General features: G+C 40.7%; 1 protein-coding gene across 3 annotated transcripts in view; it reads left to right on the plus strand.

Moving 5' to 3' along the window:
- LOC135216961 (golgin subfamily A member 4-like) overlaps nucleotides 1-24,932 on the plus strand; it is a 275,501-nt gene that overhangs the window by 240,796 nt on the left and 9,773 nt on the right. For 2 of the 3 annotated variants that reach the window (XM_064252500.1, XM_064252489.1), the window contains 2 exons: nucleotides 11,222-11,500; nucleotides 18,676-18,785. In XM_064252500.1, the coding sequence (XP_064108570.1) occupies nucleotides 11,222-11,500; nucleotides 18,676-18,785 (389 nt within the window). The remainder of the gene's footprint in view (nucleotides 1-11,221; nucleotides 11,501-18,675; nucleotides 18,786-24,932) is intronic. The other variant, XM_064252492.1, reaches the window with a different exon arrangement.

Below are 24,932 nucleotides of genomic sequence, written 5' to 3' on the forward strand. Positions count from 1 at the left end.
GGAGGGAAATGCAATGAGGTAATTATATTTAAGTGAGGGTTAGTATTACAATGGCTAGGGGTTAGAGGGTTAGTGCTACTGGCAGAGATCAGGCTGGCTACCTTCTCTGGGTAGGTGCCAGGATCATTCTGCAGATGAATGCAACACTGTACCTCGGGCACAGGTGTCAAGGAGAGCATGTGGCTCTTTTTTGTTAATATGTTAATGATTGGTTACGTCCCTTCTTCTTCTTCTTCTTCTTCTTCTTATTCCTCCAGGACCTGGCTATACCAGTCCTAGGAGTAGACGGAGGCACAGACTCTGGGGAAAGGCCAGAAATGCCGGCAGGAGCAGAGGCAGTGGTAGCCTGAGGGATTGCAGGAGAACCCCCTACTTCGGTCTCTGCAGCAACCGTCGTAGAGGTGGAACCTACTTCAGGGGAGGCCCTCACTCCGGCTGCTGCGACAACCGTCGTGAGGGGAAAACTCCAGGCTAACTCCTGGTCGGGCAGTTCCTGGTTTTCCAGAGGAGGTACAAAGGTAAGGTCTGCCGGAGGTTCATCCTCGGGCGACAGAGGTAAGGATGAAGAAGAAGGAACTAGTGATTGGCCATGGGCTGTGGTAAGCTCCATGCCTGTTGGAGGATCTCCTGTAGGAGGATCCTTGATAAGGTTAGGCGCCGGCGCTAGCTCGGGGCCAGGCGCAGAGGTCAGTTCGGTGGTGGCTCTACGTCCAGGCTGGACGGAGCTTGTACTGCTCAGTGCTGCCAAGTGGTACTGGCAGAGAGTTGAGGTCGACTGGACCTGTGGCGGGTACCGGAGGTGCAATACCTCTCAGCGTGCCCTTGGTTATGGGAGACAGAGGGTCCAGTCTCTTTTGGAAGGCTAAGCCTTGTGGGACTTGGACAGTGTCCGCTGCACATAACTTGCTAGGGCACCTAGGCCAATTTGTGGAGTGCCCTATTACGTTACAGGTCTTGCAACGGAACTGTGAATGGTCAATCTCCCTCCTTGGTAACGGGGGAGACTGTTGGTGGATGTACTTCCTAGAGGAAGTAGAATTTCGGTGACTCCTTGCTTTGGAGTGAATTGACATGGGGTTAGGACCCCTAGGCTTTTTGAATTGTGAGGGAGACTTCATGTCTTGCCCTAGGAGGAGGTCATAACCTCCTTGGGTGGGATGTAGCTTGCAACTGCAAGAGTACATTCTTTGGAGAAGTGAGGTCTGGTGACCCTCAATTGGACGGTCGGAAGGATCAGTTTAATGTGATTGATACCTTCAATGGTGATCAATCGACGTCTATCAACGTTAGCCCCTCGGGGAATTCTGTCTTCCCGTATCAGGGAGACTTGAGCGCCAGAGTCGTCGTAGGCTCTGACGTGGCTTGGCTGATAATGGCTTTGGAGGGGTGCGACGGTTATAGGGCCCTTAGCTGGGGGTCCTAGAGAAGAAGGATTGGTGACGGCCATTGCGATGGCAGGAATATTAAAATTTGCGCACCCTCTATAGTTGGCAGACATGTGACCCTTGCGGCCACAGTCTCGGCAGAACGTGTTCCAGAACCTCTTCCGTGGCACGGGATGATAAGACCGAGATGGCCCCACAGGTTGCGAATCTGTGGAGTCACCAAGGCTGGCAGTGTGCTCTGGCACAGGTGAAACGTCCTCTGTTGGATCACCCTCGGAAACAAGTCCGGGGTCAACTGGTGGGCTTACCTCTTCCAAAGTGGAGGAGGTAGGCAGTAAAATTGTAAGAGGCTGAGATGATGCAGAAGAATCGTCTGGCTCTGACACTGGGTCAGGGCCAGGTTCACAAATAAAAGGGATGTCTGGGACATCGGAGGCACTAGCCTCTGAATCTAAAATTGAGGTTTGATTATGAGGCATGCTGCAGGGATCCGGTGCATCTGGTAGTGGGAGCTGCGTCCAGGGGAGATACGGCTTAAGTAGATCTCGGCCCAATATCACCTGATAAACATCATGGAATGGGTCAACTACGCCCAGGCGGCACAATGTGGTTTCCTTGGTCACCTGGTCCAGAAAGGGCATTTTTACATTCAGAAGGACCGAAGGAACAGAATAGAGGTTACCGTCAATCCATTCAAACTGAATTTCTTCGTTCGTCTGGATTTTGGCACCCCTAGGCAATGCCTTTCTGGAAATAAGGGAGACCTGGGCTTCGGTGTCGGCCATGACTTGTACCCACTGATAGGCCGTAGGAGACTGTTCATCAGGCAGGGCTACATGGTAGCCTTGGAGAAGTTCACCCTGGAAGCTCTCCTCCCAAGGTAGAGACCGACTTGGGCACTGGTCGGAATCCACAGCATGCCCACGCACACAACAAGTGGTGCAGAACCTCCGCAACCACCTCTTACCGAGAGTCCAGCTCATGGTCTGGGGCTTGGAAACTCGCAGAGAGATTGCGTCATCTAGGAGAGCTAGCTCATGCTTTCTCTCTTCTTCTCTTTCCTTTCTCTCTGCTTCTCTGGCTTTCTCCTCTGCTTCTCTTTCTTCCTTTTCTTGCAGGCGCGCAGCAGCCTGCTGCGTCTTTATCCACTGGTCAAGTGCTGGTCCAGTGTAACCAGCCTCCTTGCCCAGAGTTATGAGGACTCGGAGCCTCTCTAGCTCTCTGGCAAAGAAGTCGCGGGAAGCAGGGGACGACATTTCCCTTAGGCTACAGTAGAGGCTCGGAAGAAAATGAAAATAATGGCCAGGAAAGGGTACTGAATGGAATAGGAGTGCCTACTGTGGAAAGTGGCACTCACTTGGAAATGGGTTCTGCAATGTGGTAATGAAAAGTGAAAAGACTGGGTGCTCGGTGGCACTTTGTGAATGGCACCTTCTGCTGAGGTGAAAAAATCGAATGAAGTGTGCTGTGTACGTCACACTTACGGGCGTTCCCAACTTGGGAGACGTTGGAATGGGCTACCTGTACGTCTGTACAGGTGCGCGGCACTTATGAGGAGGCGTTCCTTGGGTTGGTCCGAAGGATCACTGATCCTCGTACACGAACATTAATGAATTGGGCGTTCCGTAAGGACGGACACGCAGGTTTGTCAGCACTTAGGGCTGGTATTGCGGCACTTCTGGGAGGCGTTCCCTTGTTGAGTGTTCCGAAGGATCACTGACCCTTGTACATGGACACACTAGTTACTTGGGCGTTCCGTAAGGACGGACACGCAGATTTAATGGCTACCTGTACGGCCTGTACAGGTGCAATGGCATTTATGGAGGCGTTCCTTGGAGCACTGGTATCGTGCTGGTGTGTCCCGGACACTACATGCAGTATACTTAAATATACTGAAGTGAAATGGCACTGCTCATGGCAGAGTGTAATGGTGGAGGAGAGAAAGTAAAAGGTGGGAGTACTTCAGCAGCCAGTCGATGGACAGTGTCAAGAATTAGTGGCACTGTGAAATGGTAAGACCTGACGTGCACTGGTGGTGGCCAGTCCTAAACTGGTAACGACTTCCCTGTCTGGAAGTAATGAATTTGCGTGGCACACTGTGCGAATTGTGCTTGCGGTATACGCAAGTCTTTTGTGATAAAAAATGAACAAGACCACTCGGGCAACGACAGGTAATGATAATTGAAAATGCTCAGTCCCTCGCTGAAGTACTCGGTAAATGAAATAAATAAATGTTTGCAAACTGCAATGGACACATGCGCGTACGTATCACGCTGTGTAAATGAAAGACACAAGAGACTAAAATAAGGTTAATTCGGCATGCTATAATTAATGGTAAGATGTAGTACTCTTGGCTTCGTGAATAATGGGTTCTGGTTTTCTCTCTCTTTCTCTCTCTCCCTCTCTCTCTCGGAGAGGGTGAAAAATGATATATGAATGAACTCCCTTATATTTGAATTGAACTACTAATGTCAGTTCAATATGACGCAACTTGCGTTAAATGATTTACTTACGTTAACGTGAAATGAAAGAATTGCTTTGGATAACGTTTTATGAAAATGATAACGCGCTCGCGGTGAACGATGTTTACGTTAATGTTAGCGGCTTGCGCTTATGAAATGATTTGCGTTTCAATATGAATTTACAAAGACGCGTTTTACGTTAACAATTCTTGCAAGTGACTCTACTTTTAAGATTTACGTTAACTTTACGTAAGGACAAGTGAAAAATGACGGTAAGGATTTTAAAACGATGTTAGCAAACAATTGTGAATGAGGTGACGTTAAGTGCGAAGTGAAATGAAACTTCGCTCAGCGCGCGAGTGAGCGATGCGAGGTGAAACACGTGAGGCGAGAAGAGCGGGTTAGCACCACGGTGTGCTAGCAGTGATGGCGAATCAGCTGATTCTCTGTAAATGCGAAGACAATTTACAACACAAGATTCTACTTTTTTATTCAAGGCGAATTACGTTAATTTCTCTGGCAGGACGATAGATACTAGTACCGAGATCGATATTATTTACGTTAAAACTTTGAGACTTACGTTACTTTGCTTAAATGGTTTAGATAATTCTGAAAGGGATAAAAACATGGCTGCCGCTGTGAGCGAAAACGAAGGCTGGTTGAGACCGCGCAGGCGCGAAAGTGCGCTAAGCTGAATTAGCTGAGAGGTAGCGGTTACCAACACTTGGAATGAAAACTAAGTTAAAAATGGATTCCCTAACATATCACAGACAAAAGAATTGTACACTTCTTTTGCCGTAACTATTAGTAAAACACTCCTAACTAGCTAGGCTTTCTAATACAGCAATAAACCCTGGCAAAGCACTTCCTAGTTTGATCTGGTCCTTTCTGGCATCTATCTGCACACGTGTTCGTGAGAGCTCCTACGAGGACAGCACAAAGTAACAGAGAATTCGCGGGGCAAATTGTTTGCTCGCCACTAAAATAAAGCACTGGCGCGTTCGCCGTTACAATAATAAGATTTCTACCTACGCTCTTTTGACCACTTCAACAATAAAAAATACTTAAACGTACCTTAAGCTAACATTGGTTATAGAATAATCATATTAATGAATGGAATACCTTACCGTGAGTCAGTGTGTCTTCTTTCCCTGCAAGTGTGCTTGATTTACGCTTTGTAAAATAATTTACAGTTTACGTTTTACAACGGATAACGCGATTTACAAGCTTTTTTTTAAGCAAGCTAGGTTCAATCCAGGCAAGATTCGCCAATGTTACGTATGTATCGGCCTTGAGAGAGGCTAGATACGTAAACGGAAGTGATTGAGGGATTTCAAGAGGGAGTTGCTTTAACTTACCGTAAACTGATTGTTATTAATTTCTTTAGAGGGAAGGTCGCCAGAAAACTCAGCTCGTTACTTAAAGCTATTTATTTACTAAAAGGCCCGTGCTGGGCTGGAGAAAAGGTAAATGATGGCTCCATTGAGCTGTTATAGCTGGTTTTCATACACTTGGGGTAATGCAACACTTGCGGGCAGAGACATGACACGTGGCTCATGGAATCTGGAAAAGAATCCCAGATTAGACGAGATAAAAGAAAAAAGGATTTCTTGTTTTGATTAATTAATTCTCTAACACTGGGAAGAAAGAACTTTTAATGTTTCACTGACGTATGCAATGACTTCCTTGGTCTGGGACGATCACACAAGGGAAGCATGCGGGCCATGAGGCAGGGAGAGGGAACAAAGGGATGAATTCCTTTTTGTTGCTGGAAATTGAATTGGGAGAATGAGGATCAAAATTATAATAGGTGATAAGGGACTGGCAATATGTTGTTTCACAAGACGTACCTGGATGTCGTGTTCAGTGGCTCTTTGTAGAAAAGCATGGCCCCCTTTGTCTGAGGCCTGGGTCATCGGCGCGCCACTCACACCCTGGGTAGGCCTAACAGGAAGGCAGGTAATTTGACCTCTGTCCGAGATCACGTCTCGCAGCCGACTGAGACAGAATTCAGTTGGGTTGCTTGGGGGTTGGAGGTCAGCTTAACCCCCCACGATCAAGGCAAATCCTGGAAAACAAGCATACAGCCAGCAGAGGGGTCACAGGAAAGAGAGCTTAAGGTATAGGTCTAAGAGGTACCAATCTGCCTACACCCTTCCCTTTTGAGATACGTCCCTACAGCTGATAAAAGACACTTTTCCCCCAACTGGGGAACTTCCTATCTCTAGCTGGCGGGTTTTGGGTTTCCCGCGTTGAATAAAAATCAGCTGATATTCTAAAGAAATGGCTGCCGTTTTCCAAATCGAATTAATTAATTAATTGCGGGGTAGACGAACGATCTATAAACGTCACAATTCGTAACCCGAGGACGTAAAAAAAAGGGATTTTGACGTAGGAAAAATCTATTTCTGGGCGAGGAAGCCATGTCGCCCAGTGAAATGTGTCCTCTTTAGCACTATTTCTAGTAAAATATTGCTATAATACCAGAGAACTGCTAAATTGGACATGTCAGAAGTGTCTGACTCGCTCACCTAAATAAAAGGTGTCGGTATAAAACTGGGGCAAGTTTTAAACACTACCACAGCAACCCCTCCAATTAGCCTTTTCCTTATCAAAAGACCCTAAATACGGGGAGTTCACCATAAATCAAGATATTGTGCTAGAGACTTCCCGTTTGTTCCAAAATGAAGGTAATTGATTGAATATTACTAGTCTGTAAGTGTTGTAGCTTACAATTGCAGTTTTCGACCATTTCGGTCGCGTTAAAGTTGACCGAAGGTCGAATTTTTTCTATTTATCGTTATTTATATGAAAATATTTCAAAACTGATAAAAGCTACAACCATGGTTTTTTTTTTTTTTCTTTCTTTTTTTCCCTACATGAAATTGCACACATTTTTATATATAAAACTTTATGTAACGGCTAATTTAAAATGGTGCAAACATTATGACAAACTGACGAAAAAAATTTATGATTTTTTTGGAAGAGTTACCGCGCGGACGTAAGACCATTATCATTTATTCATGTACAAAAATAAAAAGTACATTTTTAATAAAGACTTTATATAGGAAGGCTTTAAAACTTAAAAAAAATTTACACAATAAATTAAACATAAACACTTTTGCAGGGTTTTTCAGTGTTTCTGAAGGACTCGCAAATGTTCGCGCTATTGTGAAGAACTCGTGTGTGATAATCAGTTAGCTTTAAATGAAAAGTTCACACTATTGTGAATACATGCAATTCGAGTTGCATAAGTTCAGGGTATTACTGTATATGTTTTATTTTTGCTGTAAACGCAACCACGAGCGTGGATTAACTCTTAGTCTAAAACAAGATTTATATATAAACCTGTTATTATAACAGTGACATCGTCCCCTCCTCAAAACCTTCATGAGTTAAGCACAGAAAATTGAACCTTTTTGTATAATGAAGGATCATAGGCTGGACATGTGCAGTAGGGCTTTTGTCTTTCATGATTTAAAAAATAGATGCAACTGAAAAGTCTTTTAACAGGGAAGTAGGCTTTTTATTATTAATGGTTCTCATCTTTACCTATGGGCGAGTCTCCATGTATGAAAGGCATAGCATTTGTATCTCAAAGTAATTTGTTAGATATACAAACCTCTGCTTTTCAAATGGATTTTACCTGCCTCAGCCATCCCACTACATTTTTGTGGTTGCTGTGTTTTGGAGAGCAAGGGTGACCCCACCTTTCCACCAGAGTTACCATCCTTGTTATCCAGATCACAGTCAGTTCAGTGCATGCACTGTAAGATACTCCACATGTACAAGGCTATGATGTGCATACCTTTGCAAAATGCACATTACAGGCAGTCCCCCGGTTAATGACGGGTCTGTTTCGGGCCAAGCGATAATAATCGAAAATCATCATTAACTGGAACATCACAATAATAGTGTCACTGAATGGAAAAAAAATTTTATTCATGAAAGCAGGGCATTTTTAGTTTCCTCCATCACAAAGTAAGCGATAAAATATGATGGTCACTAACATTTCTTTAGCATTTTGTATGCCTTTTTTCTTGGCCTTGAAGTTCTGTGCTTTGATTCCGCATTTGCAGGCACTTGTATCCTACTCTTTTTAAAAAGTTTAAGTATATCGTAGTTTTACCAGACCACTGAGCTGATTAACAGCTCTCCTTGGGCTGGCCCGAAGGATTAGATATTTTTACTTGGCTAGGAACCAATTGGTCACCTAGCAACGGGACCTACAGCCTATTGTGGGATCCGAACCACATTATATCAAGCAAGAAAACCACTCATCCAACACCTACTCTTCGTAGGTTTCCTAACTTTTCATGATGATATAACTAATAGTCATATTTTCTCTCTCTAACACATTGTTTAGAAGTGTCATGTTCAACATGACTCACCTGGTGTAACTGGAATCTTTTCGTTGGTGCCAAATTTACTTCATATTATAAAATTAGCCAGTTTCAGCCTCCCCACTCTTGTTTATCAACTTCTCTGTGTTCCTTAATCACACTGTGGATAATCTTCAGTTCCTCTTCATTTTGTTTAAAATTATTTCTGTGCTTATCTCTGTCTAAAGGCTGTCAGATACTGGGGACATTTCATTTGGTATTTTCATAGGTTTGGTGTTGTATTTTTTCCCCCAAGTTACACAGGGCTTTGTAAACTTCCTTGACTCCTGCTCAATACAGGCCTGGGATCAAGTTGGTAGGTTCTAGGTGAAACTAATTGTAGAGACTATTATGATTACCATGTTTAATTTTTCTCTGTATTGTCACACTCAGTGTCTTTGTTCATTTATGGTTGTGAAGATCCAGATATCTAATTTTTTGGAAATGCTTATGGTGTTTTCCTTTTTCTCAGAAAAATCCCATGTTGAGGAGTAACACTTACAGTGTGCTTTACTTGGTATTTGTTATTTTCTATTATTTTTCATCCATTTCCTGCAATTTTTTACACTCATAGTCCAGTGTATTCAGCTTTATTTTGTTCTTTTTTTTAACTGCTTTTAGATGGCTTTTCTGTTATTGATTTTTCTTTATTAAAAAGTCTATCTGTTTTTATGTTAACTGTGTGCTGGGAATTTCCATCTTTTAGATAAAATTGTTCATGAGTATCAAATAGTTTTCTTATTTCAGCAGTAATTATCATCCTTGTACAAGAGTCTGAGTAAATACTTAAAGATGCAAGGGTTTTGGGGGTGTATGGGATGCCAGGAAAGGATTCTGGGGGGGAGGGGGTGCATTGGAAGGCAAGGGTGCAGCAGTAAGGCAGTTTAGAGGAAGATTCTCCCAGAGAAATGGTTGTTTTGGAAAGTAGGTGGCTGGGGAAGTGAGTTCTTTGCCTGGGAGTGGGATGGGAATGCAGTTTGGAGTGGGTGGATAGTTTAGGCAGGTGTTTGATTTGTTAGTTTTTTTTTTATTTCACTTTAAAAAAAATAATGCAGTACTATACTACAATTTATATAATGAAAGAATAAAGTACAACCCAAAGATATAGATATATGTGTATATCTTGGGTCCTTGGGTGGGGTCTGGTTGTGTCTTGGTAATTAAGGGATTACTGCCAAATGTGAAATTATGAGTCTGAATGCCATAGGTATTTTTCTGGGGCAAGGGTGGAAGGGGCTCATAACTTAAGGTCTGATAGGTTGAAATTTTATTTGGCATGCATACTCACCTAATAAAGATTTGTTGATGCTAAGTTTAGTGGCATTGTAATATTGACTGTGACCATATTAACAATAACTGATCTATGCACATTTTCAAAGTCACATACATTTAAGGAAAAAAATGCAAAAGTTTTCCCTCTATGCAAGACTCACAATTTAACCCTCTCGTGTTCTGATGATGCATAGATTGTCAATAAATTTTTTTTGGGTAAGTGCACAGATGACATGTCAGGCGCATCATATGTAAGTTATTTTTGGAAAAAATTCATTAAAAAAAAGAAAAAAGCGTCAATCATAGAAAACGTAGCTGACGCCATTGGGTCAACAGATGATGAATCTCAAAGAAAGCGCAAACCCGACGCTGCTAGCTTACTTAGCTAAGATACAGAACATCAACATAAGTAGGTTGGAAAATCTGAAAATTGCACTTGGTAAAAAATTAGCATTATTTAATCAATTACAGCTCGTTAGCAAACACATAGCAAAATTATTGCTTCCACATGAAACATCAAACATTTCTACACAATCTAGGTATAAAACAAACTCCCCAACCTAATTATTATATTTTTCATGATTATATTTCCAAAAAATATCTACGATTTTTCTTAATTTCACGATCATCACATCGTTTTTATTCTAAGCCTCATAAAGATGTTCTGATTGCTTTAGGAAATAATTCAATCATTTCCGACATAATAACACTAACCAAAAGCATATATCAGTTATAGTTCGGATGTACTGAATTTTACCAAAAACTTTTCCATGCGCGGGTTCATTTCGGCCCGGGGGGGAAAGTCGTGTACCTTACACCTTATATTTTCGGCCTGTGCACAAGAGGGTTAAGGAGAAGTTTAGTTTGTTAGGGATCAGTAGAGGACATTGCTTTAGCAGTACTCCCATAATACTTTGTTATTACAAGGTAATTTAATGAGACCAGCGATTTAATTTCATGGGGATTATATACTTAAAGGGTTTCTTCTAAAATGAAATGTGGAATTAAGAGACAATTTAATATGTTTGACAGTTATAAGGCACTCTTAAGTGGTACCCACCCTAATGGACACATAGGCCAGTAATAAGGACCCTTTTCTTTTAGTGTAAAACCTTAGAACTGTCTTCTGGTAGCTGCTTAGATGTTACATGATATCTAATGCAAAGTTTGCTTAGATTGTATAGTTTTGCACTTAATTTTATCACTTGTAATGTATGGGACTTTTCAGTGAAATTCTAAATATTACTGTTGTGATACCAACTTGTGAATTAATTTTAAGGTGTATTGAGAATATAAATAATTGTTTTGATGACCTTATGGGACACTAAAACCTGAGCTTTGAATTACCTTACTAATTGTCTAAGTAAGACATGCCCAGCTAGTTATACTATAAACATTTTGAGACTAAGAAAAAAATATGTATAAAGATTGTTATTACTCTAAACTAATTTCATGAGGCATACAATCACTTCTCTAGACTTTGATGTTTGACAAAACTTTTTATTGGTAAGAGGTGACTGGTCTGGTATGCAAACTCTCCCTTTATGTGTATCTTGAAGCTATGCTCTAGTATGCACAAGTATTTTTGATACCACTGGTCTGATAGTTTACTGTAACTTTGCAGTATTGAATGAATTAGTCCAGACTGAAGATGATGTACATTAATTGCATAACATGGAGTTTTGATAATTGAAAGTATAATTAGAGTTTCTTACTGCAGGTGAGTCCTGTTTCTTCTGGATCCAGTGATTCTCCAGTTTCTACCCGATCGAGACGATTATTAAAAGAGTCATCACAACGTAATAGTATGAGTGCTTCTACTAGAAGTTCTGGGTCTCAGTCAAGGCGTACCACGCTGTCTCCTGGTGGTGTCTCATTTCTCAGTAAAAAAGGACTAAATATTACTCCTCGAGGAAAGAAAGTAGCAACACCACTTTCAATAAAGAAAATACTTAGTAGAGGAAAGTCTCCTTGGAGGAAACTTGATAGTGAACATGAGGTATGATTTTTTTTTTTATATATATATATAATTCCTATGTTGTTTGCATGCATATATTAACATTTATAATTATTTTTTTGCTGCATGTCTTAGTGAATATTGCTTAAAAACGTTTAGATTTTATTCAGATGTATAAAATTTGTAGATACATGTATTCAGCAGTATTTCAGGCAGTGCAAGTTAAAAATTATTTCATTTAGTATATGCAAAAGGATGGAAATGTTCTCCATGTTTGTAAAAGGGAATTGTTGGGTTTTATGTTGTATGAATGATTTTAACCTACACTTTATCTTGTAGATGTAATTTCCATTCAAAGATATCAACAAAGACATTTTTGCAAAACTGTACATTACACTTAATGGTATTATATACATACATATTACAGTTGGAAAAAAAGCAAATTTTACTAATAATATAGCTCACAATATATGTTAGATAGTACTCATTGTTAAATATTTGAAGGGAAAATGTATTGCAATCTTGTTGGCAGTAATATAAATTTCCTGGTTGCACAACATTAGTACCAATTGATGGTGGCTACTGTATAGTTAGTTCTTTTAGATTGTTTGATGGCGAGTATAGTTGTAATTTCCTGTTATGTTTTTATAGTAAACATACTTGCTAAGTGGTGTGCTGTCTCCCACAACTTATGTTTACTTTGTAAACAAAACAGTGCATACTATAGTTTTTAAAGTTTCAAAATAGGGCAAACAAAATGTAAGATTATGTATATTGGTGTAAAGAATTTTAGGAAATAGTTTCTTGCCTCTCCAGACGTTGAATATAAATCGTAATCAACCAAATGTAAACAAATTGCTTTTTTTTTGTTGGAGATTGACATTAAATTTCAGCCTTTTTAAGGTCTAAAATATAATTGTAAACTGGTTATCTTATATACAAACCGTTGAGATTATTGATTAAGTGGTAAAACTAACAGGCAGTATAGCCTGTTGGTGTGAGAAGTTGGCATCATACAGTAGGATTTTCAGTGACAGGAAACAAAAAAAATCTTAGGCAGTCCGTAGGTTATGACTGTCTTGACCTACAGCGAATCCGTACTTAAAGCACTTTTTCAAATATCTTATCAAAAAATCAGTACTGAGTTACAGTGGTCAAATAGAAGTCTCTCTTATTTTTATACTTTTTTTATGATGTTCCAAGTTACAGCAATTTCTGACTTACAGCACGCCGTGGGAACGGAACCCCTGCCATAACCCAGGGACTGCTTCTAAACTGAATTAATAAAAGAACATGAAGAATATGCAAGGAGGCATTTCAGTGCTTCATTGTAATGCTTAATTACTGCATGATGATTCAAGGTGAACTACCTGTATGCCATTATGCTAGCCATGCCCATTTTCATGACTTTATCTCATATCTATACTATAAGATGAATAAAAAATTACAAAAGCTTTGGGTTACCATATAATATGCTCACGTATCATGTGACTTTTGAAGACTTAATTTTGAAGCTAATTTTAAGGGAGTTGCACCTTATACAAGATATAAAGTTATCTTATGTAATACTATTCATATACAATGAACCCCTGTATTTACAGGGGATGTGCACCAGAACCCCAGTGAATAGCTAAAATCTGCAAATATTAAATCCTCTAAAAATGTTTAGATCTGCCTTTTTTTATTAGGTCAAACACTAGAAAAACCCTCTAAAAATGCTTATAACTGAATATTTTAATAGTTTTATCACAAAAAGTGCATTTAGTATGAAATTGCTATGAAAATACAGCAATCAGTGAATATTTCTCAGTGAAAAATACTGCAAATAGTAAAATTTTTCCCCAAATAATTTTTAGGTATGATCCATTGAGAAACCCATGAATCTTGAGAACACAAATTGGGGGTCCACTGTATTAGTATCATAATGTAAAGTACAAACATAATGTATATGCAGCTTTTCTATGGATCTTTTAATAAGTTATTCTTTACTTCACTGTATCCAATACTAATATTGTACATACAGTATTCTCATATTCCTATTGTATTATAAAATGCAAACACAGTGATCATGCGCCATTTGCATTGTTTAGGTTTATCGTGAACGTGGACAACAATACCATTGAGGTATTTTTGTTTAGGCATCAATTTCCATTTAAAGGGGGGTCAAGTGTTGTCCCATCTACCGTACACATTTAAGCAACAGTAAAATATGTTCTTTCATGCTCAGTAGTTTTAATTAAAATACATTTCTCTCCAATGTTATTTATGTCGAGTTTGATAGCATATCAAAGTTTTAGGGGAGTTTCATCCTTGTTGCCAATGCATGATAATTTATGTTCATTAGTCGCTTGAGCATTGTTTTCTCAGCTTTAGCTACAACTTGCAGCTTAAATTTAGCAGTATATTTCCTTGCCAACTTTTATAATGAATAAGGGATATACTACAGTACTGTAATGTAAAAATACATCTGTCCTATTTTACTTAATGTCATTTGTAACATACAGTAATTATTTACTATCATATGATGGTTGAAATGCAAGCCTAACAGCTGTTTTTTTATTTGGTTGTTCATACCACAACAACTGTTTCTTACTTAGTTGTTTATGGCTATATGCACGTTTATGGTAAGAGTATAGTTACTGTGGGCCCCTCATATTCGCGTTCTCCTGATTCACGCATTTCTCTCTGGACCATATCTACCCATTATTTGTGGCGGATTCACTTATTTGCAGGTTTTTCTGATGATAAATAATCACTAATTAGTGTATTTTGATATCATTTTCATGACAATACATTTTTGTGATACAAAAATTATTTCCTAATTTTAAAATGTTAATATTGATCAATACTGTATTAGTAAGTTTAATAAGATTAAATGAATCACATAGTAACAATAATAATTATCTCTCTCTCTCTCTCTCTCTTACAGAGATGTGTTTTTTGTATGATAAATAAATGATTTACTAATTTTCAAACATTAATATTAATGTAAAGAGCAATCAATTCATTAAAGAAAATACTATAGTGAATTAGTAAGATTTTAGTTTATAAATTAAAAAATTATGCGAGAATGAAGGAAATCCCAGTCTTCACGCATCTTTCTTTCGAACTCCAGGTACCAAGCTGAGGCGGCTGAGGTCCAACAGCTGTCAAATATATCAAGTAATGTGACAGGAGGGGAGGGAGTGTGTTGTGTGTGTGTGTGTGTGTCTCTCTCTCTCTTTGCTGAGATGAGAGATTTTTATGGTACATGTATGTATAATATGTTTATTAATATTTTCAAATGATAATAGTGGTAATAATAATAATAATAACTGTAATTACAAAAATCATGTGATCATATTTTACACAAATACTACAATAATCTATCCATTACTTGAAAAAGTTTAAAATTACACAGAGGATAGTGAAAACTCCCACACATAAACAATGCCACCATTGGGTGCAAGTGTACTGTATGATACAGTCATTTCCTTTAAAAAACTTTTTGGATAGAATTTCCCCTACCTATCCTCTGCCAAAAAACCTTCAAACTCCTATCTCATCCACTGTGAAGAGTTCCTCTGCTGAAGGAAGGCTTTGTGAACCATTGGAGGTTTCAGGTACTAGCGGATCATGCGTGTCTTCACTCCCGTTAGGCCTAACAAACTTGGTCATGAGCACCTGTCTAACTTTCTTTGTCCGGCATGTTCACTGTGTAATTGTTTTCATATGAATTTATTCTACGATAAAAAAGAACTGATGAAAATTCAAAATTTGATATGAAATTACAACTTCTCAACAAGAGATAACTTTCTCTCTCTCTCTCTCTCTCTCTCTCTCTCTCTCTCTCTCTCTCTCTCTCTCTCTCTCTCTCTCTCTCTCTACTTTTACTAGTCATTTTCATCAAAACCTATTTCAACAATAGAAAAAAATAAATGATCAAATGCCAAAAGTTAGTCAAAACAAATTAACCTAGAAAAAATTCTTACTTCACGTTCAGCAGTGAAGGATTTCAAGTTGTCGACTGCTGCCAAAATGGAAGTTGCTCCCTCCTTCGACTTTAACTTAAGGACAGGCTTTTTAGCTTCAAGAAAATAGGTCTTCCTCTTCAGCTTCTAGCAGATGTATACATAATGCAGATGATCAGAATACACTTGCAGATCTGAATAATACGTATGGCGATGGTGATGATACCGATCATTCATATACACTGCGCTATAATGTCACAAATGCGTGAGGCAGAGCCTTCCATCTTAGCTAATGGCTGAGCAGGAAATCTTTCTCATATTCCTCCTTGGAGGGATAATAGTTTTTTTCCTCCAAGCATTCCCCCCATCCCTTCTCTCAGATACCAGCAACAAACCCTCCCTCCCCCCCCCCCCCCCCCCCCCAAAAAAAAAAAAATACTTGAAAAGACAATAGATTTGATACGATTTGCAGTGCATGACTCGCAGACTTTGAACAGCCTCGCAAATACAGAAAATCTATTTATTGAGAACTAGTGACTGCAAAAAAGGTGAATCGCACAATTCGAACACAGAATTCGGTACCAGACTGTAACTAATTTCAAAATCATTTGTGATAGTACTTTAAATAAATACAATAATCTGTCCATTTCACTCTTTTGAATAGGAATAACTCTCTCTCTCTCTCTCTCTCTCTCTCCTCTCCTCGTCTCTCTCGCTCTCTCTCTCTCTCTCTCTCTCCCTCTCTCTCTCTCTCTCCTCTCTCTCTTATCTCTCTCTCTGACCTTTTGCCACACGAGATACGTATGTCATAGTGGTAACTCTCGCCTTCTGTTTGGGCTGAAAGTGTATGTACTATACAGTATATCTTTAAGGGCATTACTACATTTTATGGTAAAATAATAATATACAGTACTAGTTTTCAAATGATATTAAGTTTAATGAGATTAAACAACAGCATTTCTCTCTCTCTCTCTCTCTCTCTCTCTCTTACTTGCATATGTTTATTTGTTTTGTAGTATAAATAAATGATTTACCTTATAACTAATTTTCAAATATTATAAGATTAATAGAAAAAATAGCGATTCCCAGCTTTTTATCCACTTCGAGGAAGGAGGGTGGGGGAATAAATGACAGAATATATGGCGAAGGGGAAGGAGTTACAGTCTAGGAGTTATTCTCTCTCTCTCTCCTCTCTCTCTCTCTCTCGCTCCCTCTTCTCCCTTCCCTTTTCTTCTTCCTTTCTCCTTCTTCCTTTCTCTCTTTCTCTAAATCTATCTATATATATATATATATAATATATATATATATTATATTATATATAGGCTGTAGTTATATATATTTTAATGGTAAAATGTTTAAGATTACTTTGAAATGATATTAATAATATAACCTCAAAGATTAATACAGAAATAGGTTAGTAATTTAAGGTATATTTGAAGTAGGATATTATTTAAGGTATGTATACATTTGGTATCTGAACTTTCAAGATAGGTAGTTATAAGCCTTTTTAGTGGTGTTACTAACTATTCGCGGGGTGGCTGGTACACATCAACCACGAATACAGGGGGAACACTGTACTAGCAATACTTTTATCATTCTCTTGTACTTTTTTAACTTAAATATTTAACATGGAGATTGGATAGAGATGGAGGTAAAGAGATTTGTCTAGTGTACAATAATTATTATACATAATTATCATTCGTATGATTGAAGTATTCTAAACAGTAGTAAGTATTTCCAAAATTGTGTTATTCACCACCAAAATGATGATGAATTTTTAATGAAAAATTATTATGTTATCCTAAATGTTATAACTACCATAATTAGACTACCATTAAAATTTCTGAAAGTTTACTGAAAGATGAAGGTTGCTGTGAGCACAACCATAAATTGATGTTTAGTATAAGATGCCCCCTCCCAATTTTCAAGGGTGAACCTTAAGTTTTCAAGGTTATCTTATATGCGGAAATATACGGTTCCAATCTATTTGCAGGAGTGCTGAATAATCCTGATCATTGATTAAGGTAATTGAGTAATAAATGGCAAAATTAGTAAGTCATAGGCATTAAACAGAGCAGTCAGAGGATGCCTAGCTTAAAAATTTTTTCTGAAGAGAAGGCTTATGTGCATCTTCAAGGTAGATGAGATGAGTGTCAAGTTTTTGTTTTTTATTTCATGTAATTAATTTCTTTAGCTTAAATTTTTAACTAATAAAGACAATCCAGATAATACATAACTAGTAGTACTACTTTGCAAGATGCCATTCGCCTTACACTTTTGAATGCCACATAAATGTGAATAATAATAATAAAAAAAGTGTTTATTTGCTTTTTTGGAAATTTGGAAGCCATATACAAGAAGACATGTATTGTATAAAAATAGTAGTAAGAGCTATGTGTATATTGCTTTTATATAAATAGGTAAGATCCAGTATTGAGTGATAAGCTATGTTTTAGTGTTTTAAGGTCAAAAACCTTACACATGTATGCATTTTTATCAGAACCAGTTTAACCTCTTGTTATGCCTGCTAACAGAGATTTTTGCTTCACCCTCTTAGCGAGACTGATGGGTAGGTTTGTTACTTGTGAATTTGGGGGGTAGCCTGGACTTGAATACTTTCATTCAGTGTTAGAAAAGTATTGTATATTACAATTAACATTATTGATATTTTAAATGTTGCATTGTTCATCTCTCCAAATGTATATGTCTCACCAAATGTGTATGTATACAGGCAGTCCGCGATTATCGGCGGGTGTGCCATTCTCGGCGGGGTGCTGGCAAGGGAAATCCGCCATTAACCGAAACTTGGGGGTTTATGGTGCTCATGGCGCCAAGTTCCGGGTAATGGCACCTCTTTTAGGTATGTTATGGTGCCATAACTATTATCGGCACCATAAGGTGCCATAACTATTATTGGCACCATAAGGTGCCGATAACCAAAACTTAGCCCTGTATGGTGCCATAAAACCGGATGGATCACCATCTGCCGATAACCAGGGACTGCCTGTATCGTGTATATAACTTGAAGATATTTAAACTTAGCGGACTCCTTTAATGTACAGTAGTCAGTAAACAAGATAATTCTTATTCTCAAAAAGGAAATAATCCCATTTCAAAGGAATCTGCTTAACTTTCATGTCACATTAAATATGTATTATTAATCATATTAAAGTACTTTGGTACAGTGCATTATATTGGAGTCCGTAGATGTAAGTAGTTAACATGACTAACCCCAGTCACAATAACCCTACAACTTACCTCTAACAGACACCAAAGGGACTAGAGAGCAGTGTAGGCTCTACTGGCAGCTCAAAGTTAAGGATTTTCCGTAAGCCGTTTGGTTCCAGGAATTACAATGTGTTGTCAGCATCACTGAGGTTTGTTTTTTGCTGCATTATAAGCTTTTTCTCTGCTTTGATATTATGCTTGTGTTGCTTTGCTATTTTGAAAGCCTTGAAAAAGGGATTTTGACGTAAGGAAAAATCTATTTCTGGGCGATTGGCTCGTGTCGCCAGCGAAATATCCTTTAATCTATTATTTCTAGGGTAAATGTACTAACACATACCAGAGAATAAATAAATAAAGAAAAAGGTCAGTATAACTGACTCGCTCACCCTCCCAGAGGGTGTCGGTATGAACACTATGGCGAGTGAGACCACTACCACGAGCCAAATGCCAATAGAATTCTCCCACTACAAAATCCCCCAAGAGGAGAGCCGACCCACAGAGTGGGCAGCACTTACTACTACTACTCCATCCCATGCTGCCGACTGCTGCGCCTCTGGTGGCCATCCTGAAGTTAGCAGACAATCTTGGCGATGGGATGGGTAGGGCGGGATTTCGCTGGCGACACGAGCCAATCGCCCAGAAATAGATTTTTCCTTACGTCAAAATCCATTTTCTGGGCTCAGCTCGTGTCGCTGCGCGAAATCGTACCAGAGAAATAGCACAAGATTGTAAAGAAAATCAACAAAATAAAAAGAGGTCTCAAATAAAAGATAAAATAAAAATAAAAGAATATAATTGCTAATAAGGATACATATACACAGTGATACAAAAAAGAAATATTGCTTAAATTACACTTAATTCTAATAATATTTCTTAACTTAAGGTAATATACATATATACAGGAGTAATATGTCATATATGTACAAAAATGGTATCTGTGTAAAGCTATGTATCAAAACATTCTAAAGCAATTAACATAAAAGTTGAACAAAACAAACTCAACAATAATAATATATAAAGGAATGTATATGACTTAATATACAAAACCCGTAATCATTACAATAAGATGTATCTCCTAGCATAAAAATAAGGAGATGACATCCACGAGATCAATAACCATCATCAAATGTGAGTGTCCCTAGCAAAAAAATAAGGGACACCCACTACATCATCATAAAAGCAGCTAAGACACAAGGTGACCGTAAATGAACAAGGCAGGAATAGACGAACTGTTGGGTGAGGCAGGTAGAAAGGAGGACTGGATCTTCTACTAAAGATTAGTCAGAGTCAGGGGAAACTATGTTCCCCGCTGCAACTGCTGAAAATTTCAGAGCTTCCAAGGACTTTAAGTAATGACGTTTGAACACTGTCGGCGATTTCCATCCAGTATACTTTTTCAACTCATCGAAGTTCATATGTTGGAAATAGTTAATTGAGGTGGCTACTGCCCTGACATCATGTGCTTTTGGGAAAGAGTCAGGATTGGCTTGTTTAATGAAGTACAGGATTTGTTGCCTGATGCCTTTAATAGATAAAGTGCCACCTTTTTCTCTCTTAAAGAGAGGACCCGATGAGGATGAGGAGGTCCTAGATAGAAAGGCTCGTAGGCTGAAACTGATGGGCAAAGAGATACATCTTGTGGAAGGGGTAGTACCTTCCATGGTTCCCACCTCATCAAAGGATCTTCATTCTTTGCTATAAAGCTACGTTCCGGAGAAAGTAGCACTTCCCCTGTGGGAAGGAACTGAATATGATCCGGATCTCTGGGATAACGCCAACAGTTCTGAAATTCTAGCTCCTGAGGCCAAGCTTAATAAAAAAAATAGGGTTTTTCTTAAGAGCATTATAAACGAGCATGTGTCATTATTGGTTTCTGAAGCCAGCTTTAGAACATCGTTTAAGAACCATGATACTGACGTAGGCCTTACCGAAGGTCTAAGTCTAGCACATGCCTTGGGAATAGACGAGAAGTAGGAATCTGTCAAGTCTATGTTGAACCCAAATTGAAAAATCTTCTTCAAGGCTGACTTGTTTGTCGTAATTGTGCTAGCTGCTAAGCCTTTTTCAAATAAGGATCTGAAAAAGGATATAGCTGAATTGATTGTCATGATCCTAATATCTGATTCTTTCAGGAAGGTTGCTAACTTTTTGACAGCAGCATCATACTGTCTCAAAGTTGAATCTCTTTTATCGGATTCCAAGAAGAGAATATTCTGAGGGTCAATATTCGCATCCCTTTTCGCTGCAAACTTCATGAAATCCATAAAGTTAGGGTTTTGAGAATCCCTGAGGAAGCGAACACAGTCTTCGTTTGTACTGACTGGGAGAGCCTGGGATTGGGGATCCGAAGAGGGCGAAGACCCAGTTCCAGAATGAGAGGGTACCAATTGCTCTTCGGCCAGTCTGGGGCTACTAGAGCCACTTGACCCTTGAATGTCCTGAGTTTGTTTAAGACTTTCATGAGAAGATTCACCGGAGGAAAGACATAAATCTTCTCCCAGTTGTTCCAGTTTAGAGCCAGGGCGTCCGTGGCATAGGCCAGAGGGTCCAGGTTGGGGGCCACATAACACGGGAGTTTGTGGTTCGCTTGAGATGCGAAGAGATCCACCTGTAGACCTGGAACTCTCTGAAGAATCCACATTGGTAACGAACTGTTGTCCAGTGACCATTCCGACTCTAGAGGTACTGATCGGGATAGAGCATCGCTATGACGTTTCTCACTCCAGCTATATGAGTGGAGGAGAGATGCCAACTGAACTTGTCCGCCAGGGAGAAGATGGCTATCATGACATGATTTAGATGACGTGACTTGGAGCCTCCTCTGTTTACACAATGTACCACCACTGCGCTGTCCAGGACTAGCTTTATGTGGGAGTACTTTGGCGGACGTAACCTTTTTAGAGTCAAGAACACTGCCATTGCTTCCAGTACGTTTATATGGAACTGACGGAACTGAGGTGACCACGTTCCTTGAACCTTTTTGAACTGGGAATATCCTCCCCAACCGCTTAATGACGCGTCTGTGTGGATGGTGATCCCTGGTGGAGGAAACTGAAGGGGCACTGACACCGACAAGTTCTTGACTTTCGCCCACGGCCGGAGTCGATTCTTTAGAATCAGAGGGACTGAGGATAATTTGTCCCTGGACCTGACATTTGCTCGTGAGCGCCAGATTCTGGTTAGGTCTTTCAGTTTGGCTTTCATTAGGATGTTCGTCACTGATGCAAACTGGAGAGAACCCAAGATCCTTTCCTGAGATCTTCTTGATGCCAGTTTGGTGACTCAGAAATTGTTTGACTGACTTCGCTATTTCCTTTCTTTTGGATGATGGAATCGACAGAGTATGGGAGGATAGATTCCATTGAATGCCTAGCCACTGAAAGTTTGACTCTGGGGTGAGTCTTGACTTGGTCCTGTTTATCTTGAAGCCTAGATATTCCAGGAACTGAATTACTTTCAGTGTTGCTTTGTTGCATTCCTCGACTGTTGAAGCCCAGATCAACCAATCGTCGAGATACGCTACTACCATAATCCCTTGCGATCTGAGTTGTTGAACTACTACTTCCGCCAGCTTCGTAAACACCCTGGGTGCCACGTTGAGCCCGAAAGGAACTACCTTGAAGGAGAATGTCTGGTCTCCTATCTTGAAGCCCAGATACGGACGGAAGTGTCTTGCAATAGGGATATGATAGTAAGCGTCTGTAAGATCGATAGAGGTGGTGACGGCCCCACGGGGAAGTAAGGTCCGCACCTGCGAGATCGTGAGCATCTTGAACTTGTCGCAGCGAATGGCTAAGTTTAAGCGGGACAAGTCTAAGATTACCCTTCTTTTTTGTGAGCCTTTCTTTGGCACGCTGAACAAGCGTCCTTGAAATTTTAAAACCTTTTGACTCTCGCTATAGCTCCTTTCTGAAGGAGATCCTCCGCATACTCCGTCAATTCCTTGGAAGGAAGTTGGCGGAAAGGTCTGGATGGGGGTGGGTTCGTTAACCAGCTCCAAACCCAGGCCTTTTGGACACAATGCTCTGAGCCCACTTGCTGAAGTTCCACCGGTGGCGAAAGTGAAACAAGCCTCCCTCCCTCCCTGAAATTCCTCATTGGTTCTGGTAGCCTCCTCGGCCTCCCCTGAAATGTTTTCCCCTATTAAAGGGACCTCCCAATCCTCTCCCACGAAAGGGTCGCTTACCTCTGCCTCCCTTACCCGAGCGGTCATACTTCTGTGAAGCTTGACTCTCGAAGGCTTGGTTGTAAGCTGGAGAGAGGGCGTAAGAGGTGGAGGGCTGAGGCTGAGGGGAGATAACATAAATCGGCTGCGATTGAGCCTTTGAGGTGGAAGGTTGGGCTGTTTGCACCAAGGGAACAGCCGGAACTTGCTGAGAAAAGCGTGGCTGCTTTTTCTGGTAGGGCTGGAAACGTCTAGGTTTCCTTTGACCCTTACCCTTACCGGCTAGATCCTGGCGTCTCTTGGCCGTAAGACCCCAACGGTCCTTAAGGCTCTGGTTCAATCTCGTAGCCTCTGACTGAACCTCCTTCACCATCGCTTCTGGGAAGAGGTCTGCTCCCCAGATGCTTGACGCAAGTAACCTATTCGGCTCGTGCCGAATAGTTGCTTCTTGTAGGACATGTTTCCTACAATTCGTCCTAGCAGTGGCAAACTCAAACATATCTGACTGTACCGTTTGAGTCAAAGATTTGGTAAGAAGCTTGAAGAGCGGTTCTGACCCATAGGCCATGGTAGCCACCTCGGTCATAGCCATGGAATTAATAGACCTGGCTAACCGCGATTTGGCGTCGAATTCTGCCTGAATAAGGCTATCTGGAAGCCTAGGTAGCTTCTCACCAAACTGCTCCATAGCACAGTCCGGTTTGAGTTTGCCAGCTGAGAATGTGTAGGTAAGTCTTCCCACAATTCTCCGGCTGAAGGAAGTAACAGAGATGTAGGATCTGCTTCCTTCAGTTGAGGCATGGGCTCCCCCTTCTGGGCCGCTGGAATGGTAGATGTCGCGATCTTTGTCAGGAAAGGGAGCGGGGTACTCTCATCCATCGTAAAGATCGTAAACGGACTCTTGAAAGGTTGGATTTTCGTATTGGAACAATCCATGTCCTCTAGACACCTGAGCCATTCTCTCTGAGCCTGGTCACGTGAATAGAGGACTGTCTCCTTTGGTACTTTATCATCCCGGGTCATGGCTGAGGCGGTGAGCCTGGCGTAGCCGATGAACGGAGGCTGAAGGTCTTCCGGGTAGAACTCGAAGTCCTCAATCCTCCGAGTTCCACATTCCGGGATAGAAATGAGTCCGTCTTGGAAGGGGGCGTATGACGCTACTCTCCAAGGGTTGTTCATTGAGAACGGAGGTAGAGAGTCATACGGGGGAAAGCTGGGCTCCACCTGTGTTGAAAGGTGGAGGAGAGGCTAGAGGAGCTTGGCTCAGTCCGGCTATAATGTTGTCTTGAGAGGTAATCCTATCCGACAACCGAGAGATCATTTGTTCCATGCTACTTTTCAGAGACCCAACCAGGTCGCCCACCTGTTGTAACAGACCAGCGTTGGAGTCCAAAGCCGGAGCTGCTGCGGAGGTGGAAGGGTGGCTCTGAACTGGAACCAAGGGTAGCGGAACTGACGACTCCGCTGGAGTGTGAGATCTCTCTCTGGAGGATTTATTCCTCGAGGACTTAGAGCCGGACCCAGAAGCTTTAGATCTCTCTGCTCCGGGATTCCTAGCCGGAGACTTACGAGAAGAGGATGACGCCGAAGCCGTCTTCTTAGACGACGACGACGTCCTCGTCAAGGATTTCACTGCTTGACCCTTGACCTTGGGTCTAACTGAAGCGTCAGGAGAAGTATATAATTCATTACCCGTAAAGCCTTGGAAGGATGGAGAGGTTGCAGGAGTAGAAGAAGCAGTTGCACCCAAGGGTATCCCTTGGGTGTCCAACTTACCTACCTCGACCAACAGGTCGTCCACACCTACCATAGGTTCCACATTGATATCCAGCGTCGCGACTTCCGAGGAGATGTCCTGGCCTTGGTCAGTCAACGAGGCAGCCAGCTGTTGCTGGATGAAAGCGATAGTCGGGGCCGCCTCTACTGGTCGACGTAGCCTGTCGACTTGCCTCCGGGAAGATTAGTACCGCCAACCTCTTCTCCAGGATGTAGGGCATACCCTTGGCGGCGTTCTTCCCGAAACCGCCGACCCAGGCCCGCAGGGTTGCCAGTGCGGTATCCCTCACGGCCGGCGCCTGGAAGAGAGGGTATTGATTAGATTTAAGAATAACTTAAAACTAAGGCTAACTTA

This window comes from Macrobrachium nipponense, chromosome 19 (assembly GCF_015104395.2).
Source record: "Macrobrachium nipponense isolate FS-2020 chromosome 19, ASM1510439v2, whole genome shotgun sequence".
NCBI lineage: Eukaryota > Metazoa > Arthropoda > Malacostraca > Decapoda > Palaemonidae > Macrobrachium > Macrobrachium nipponense.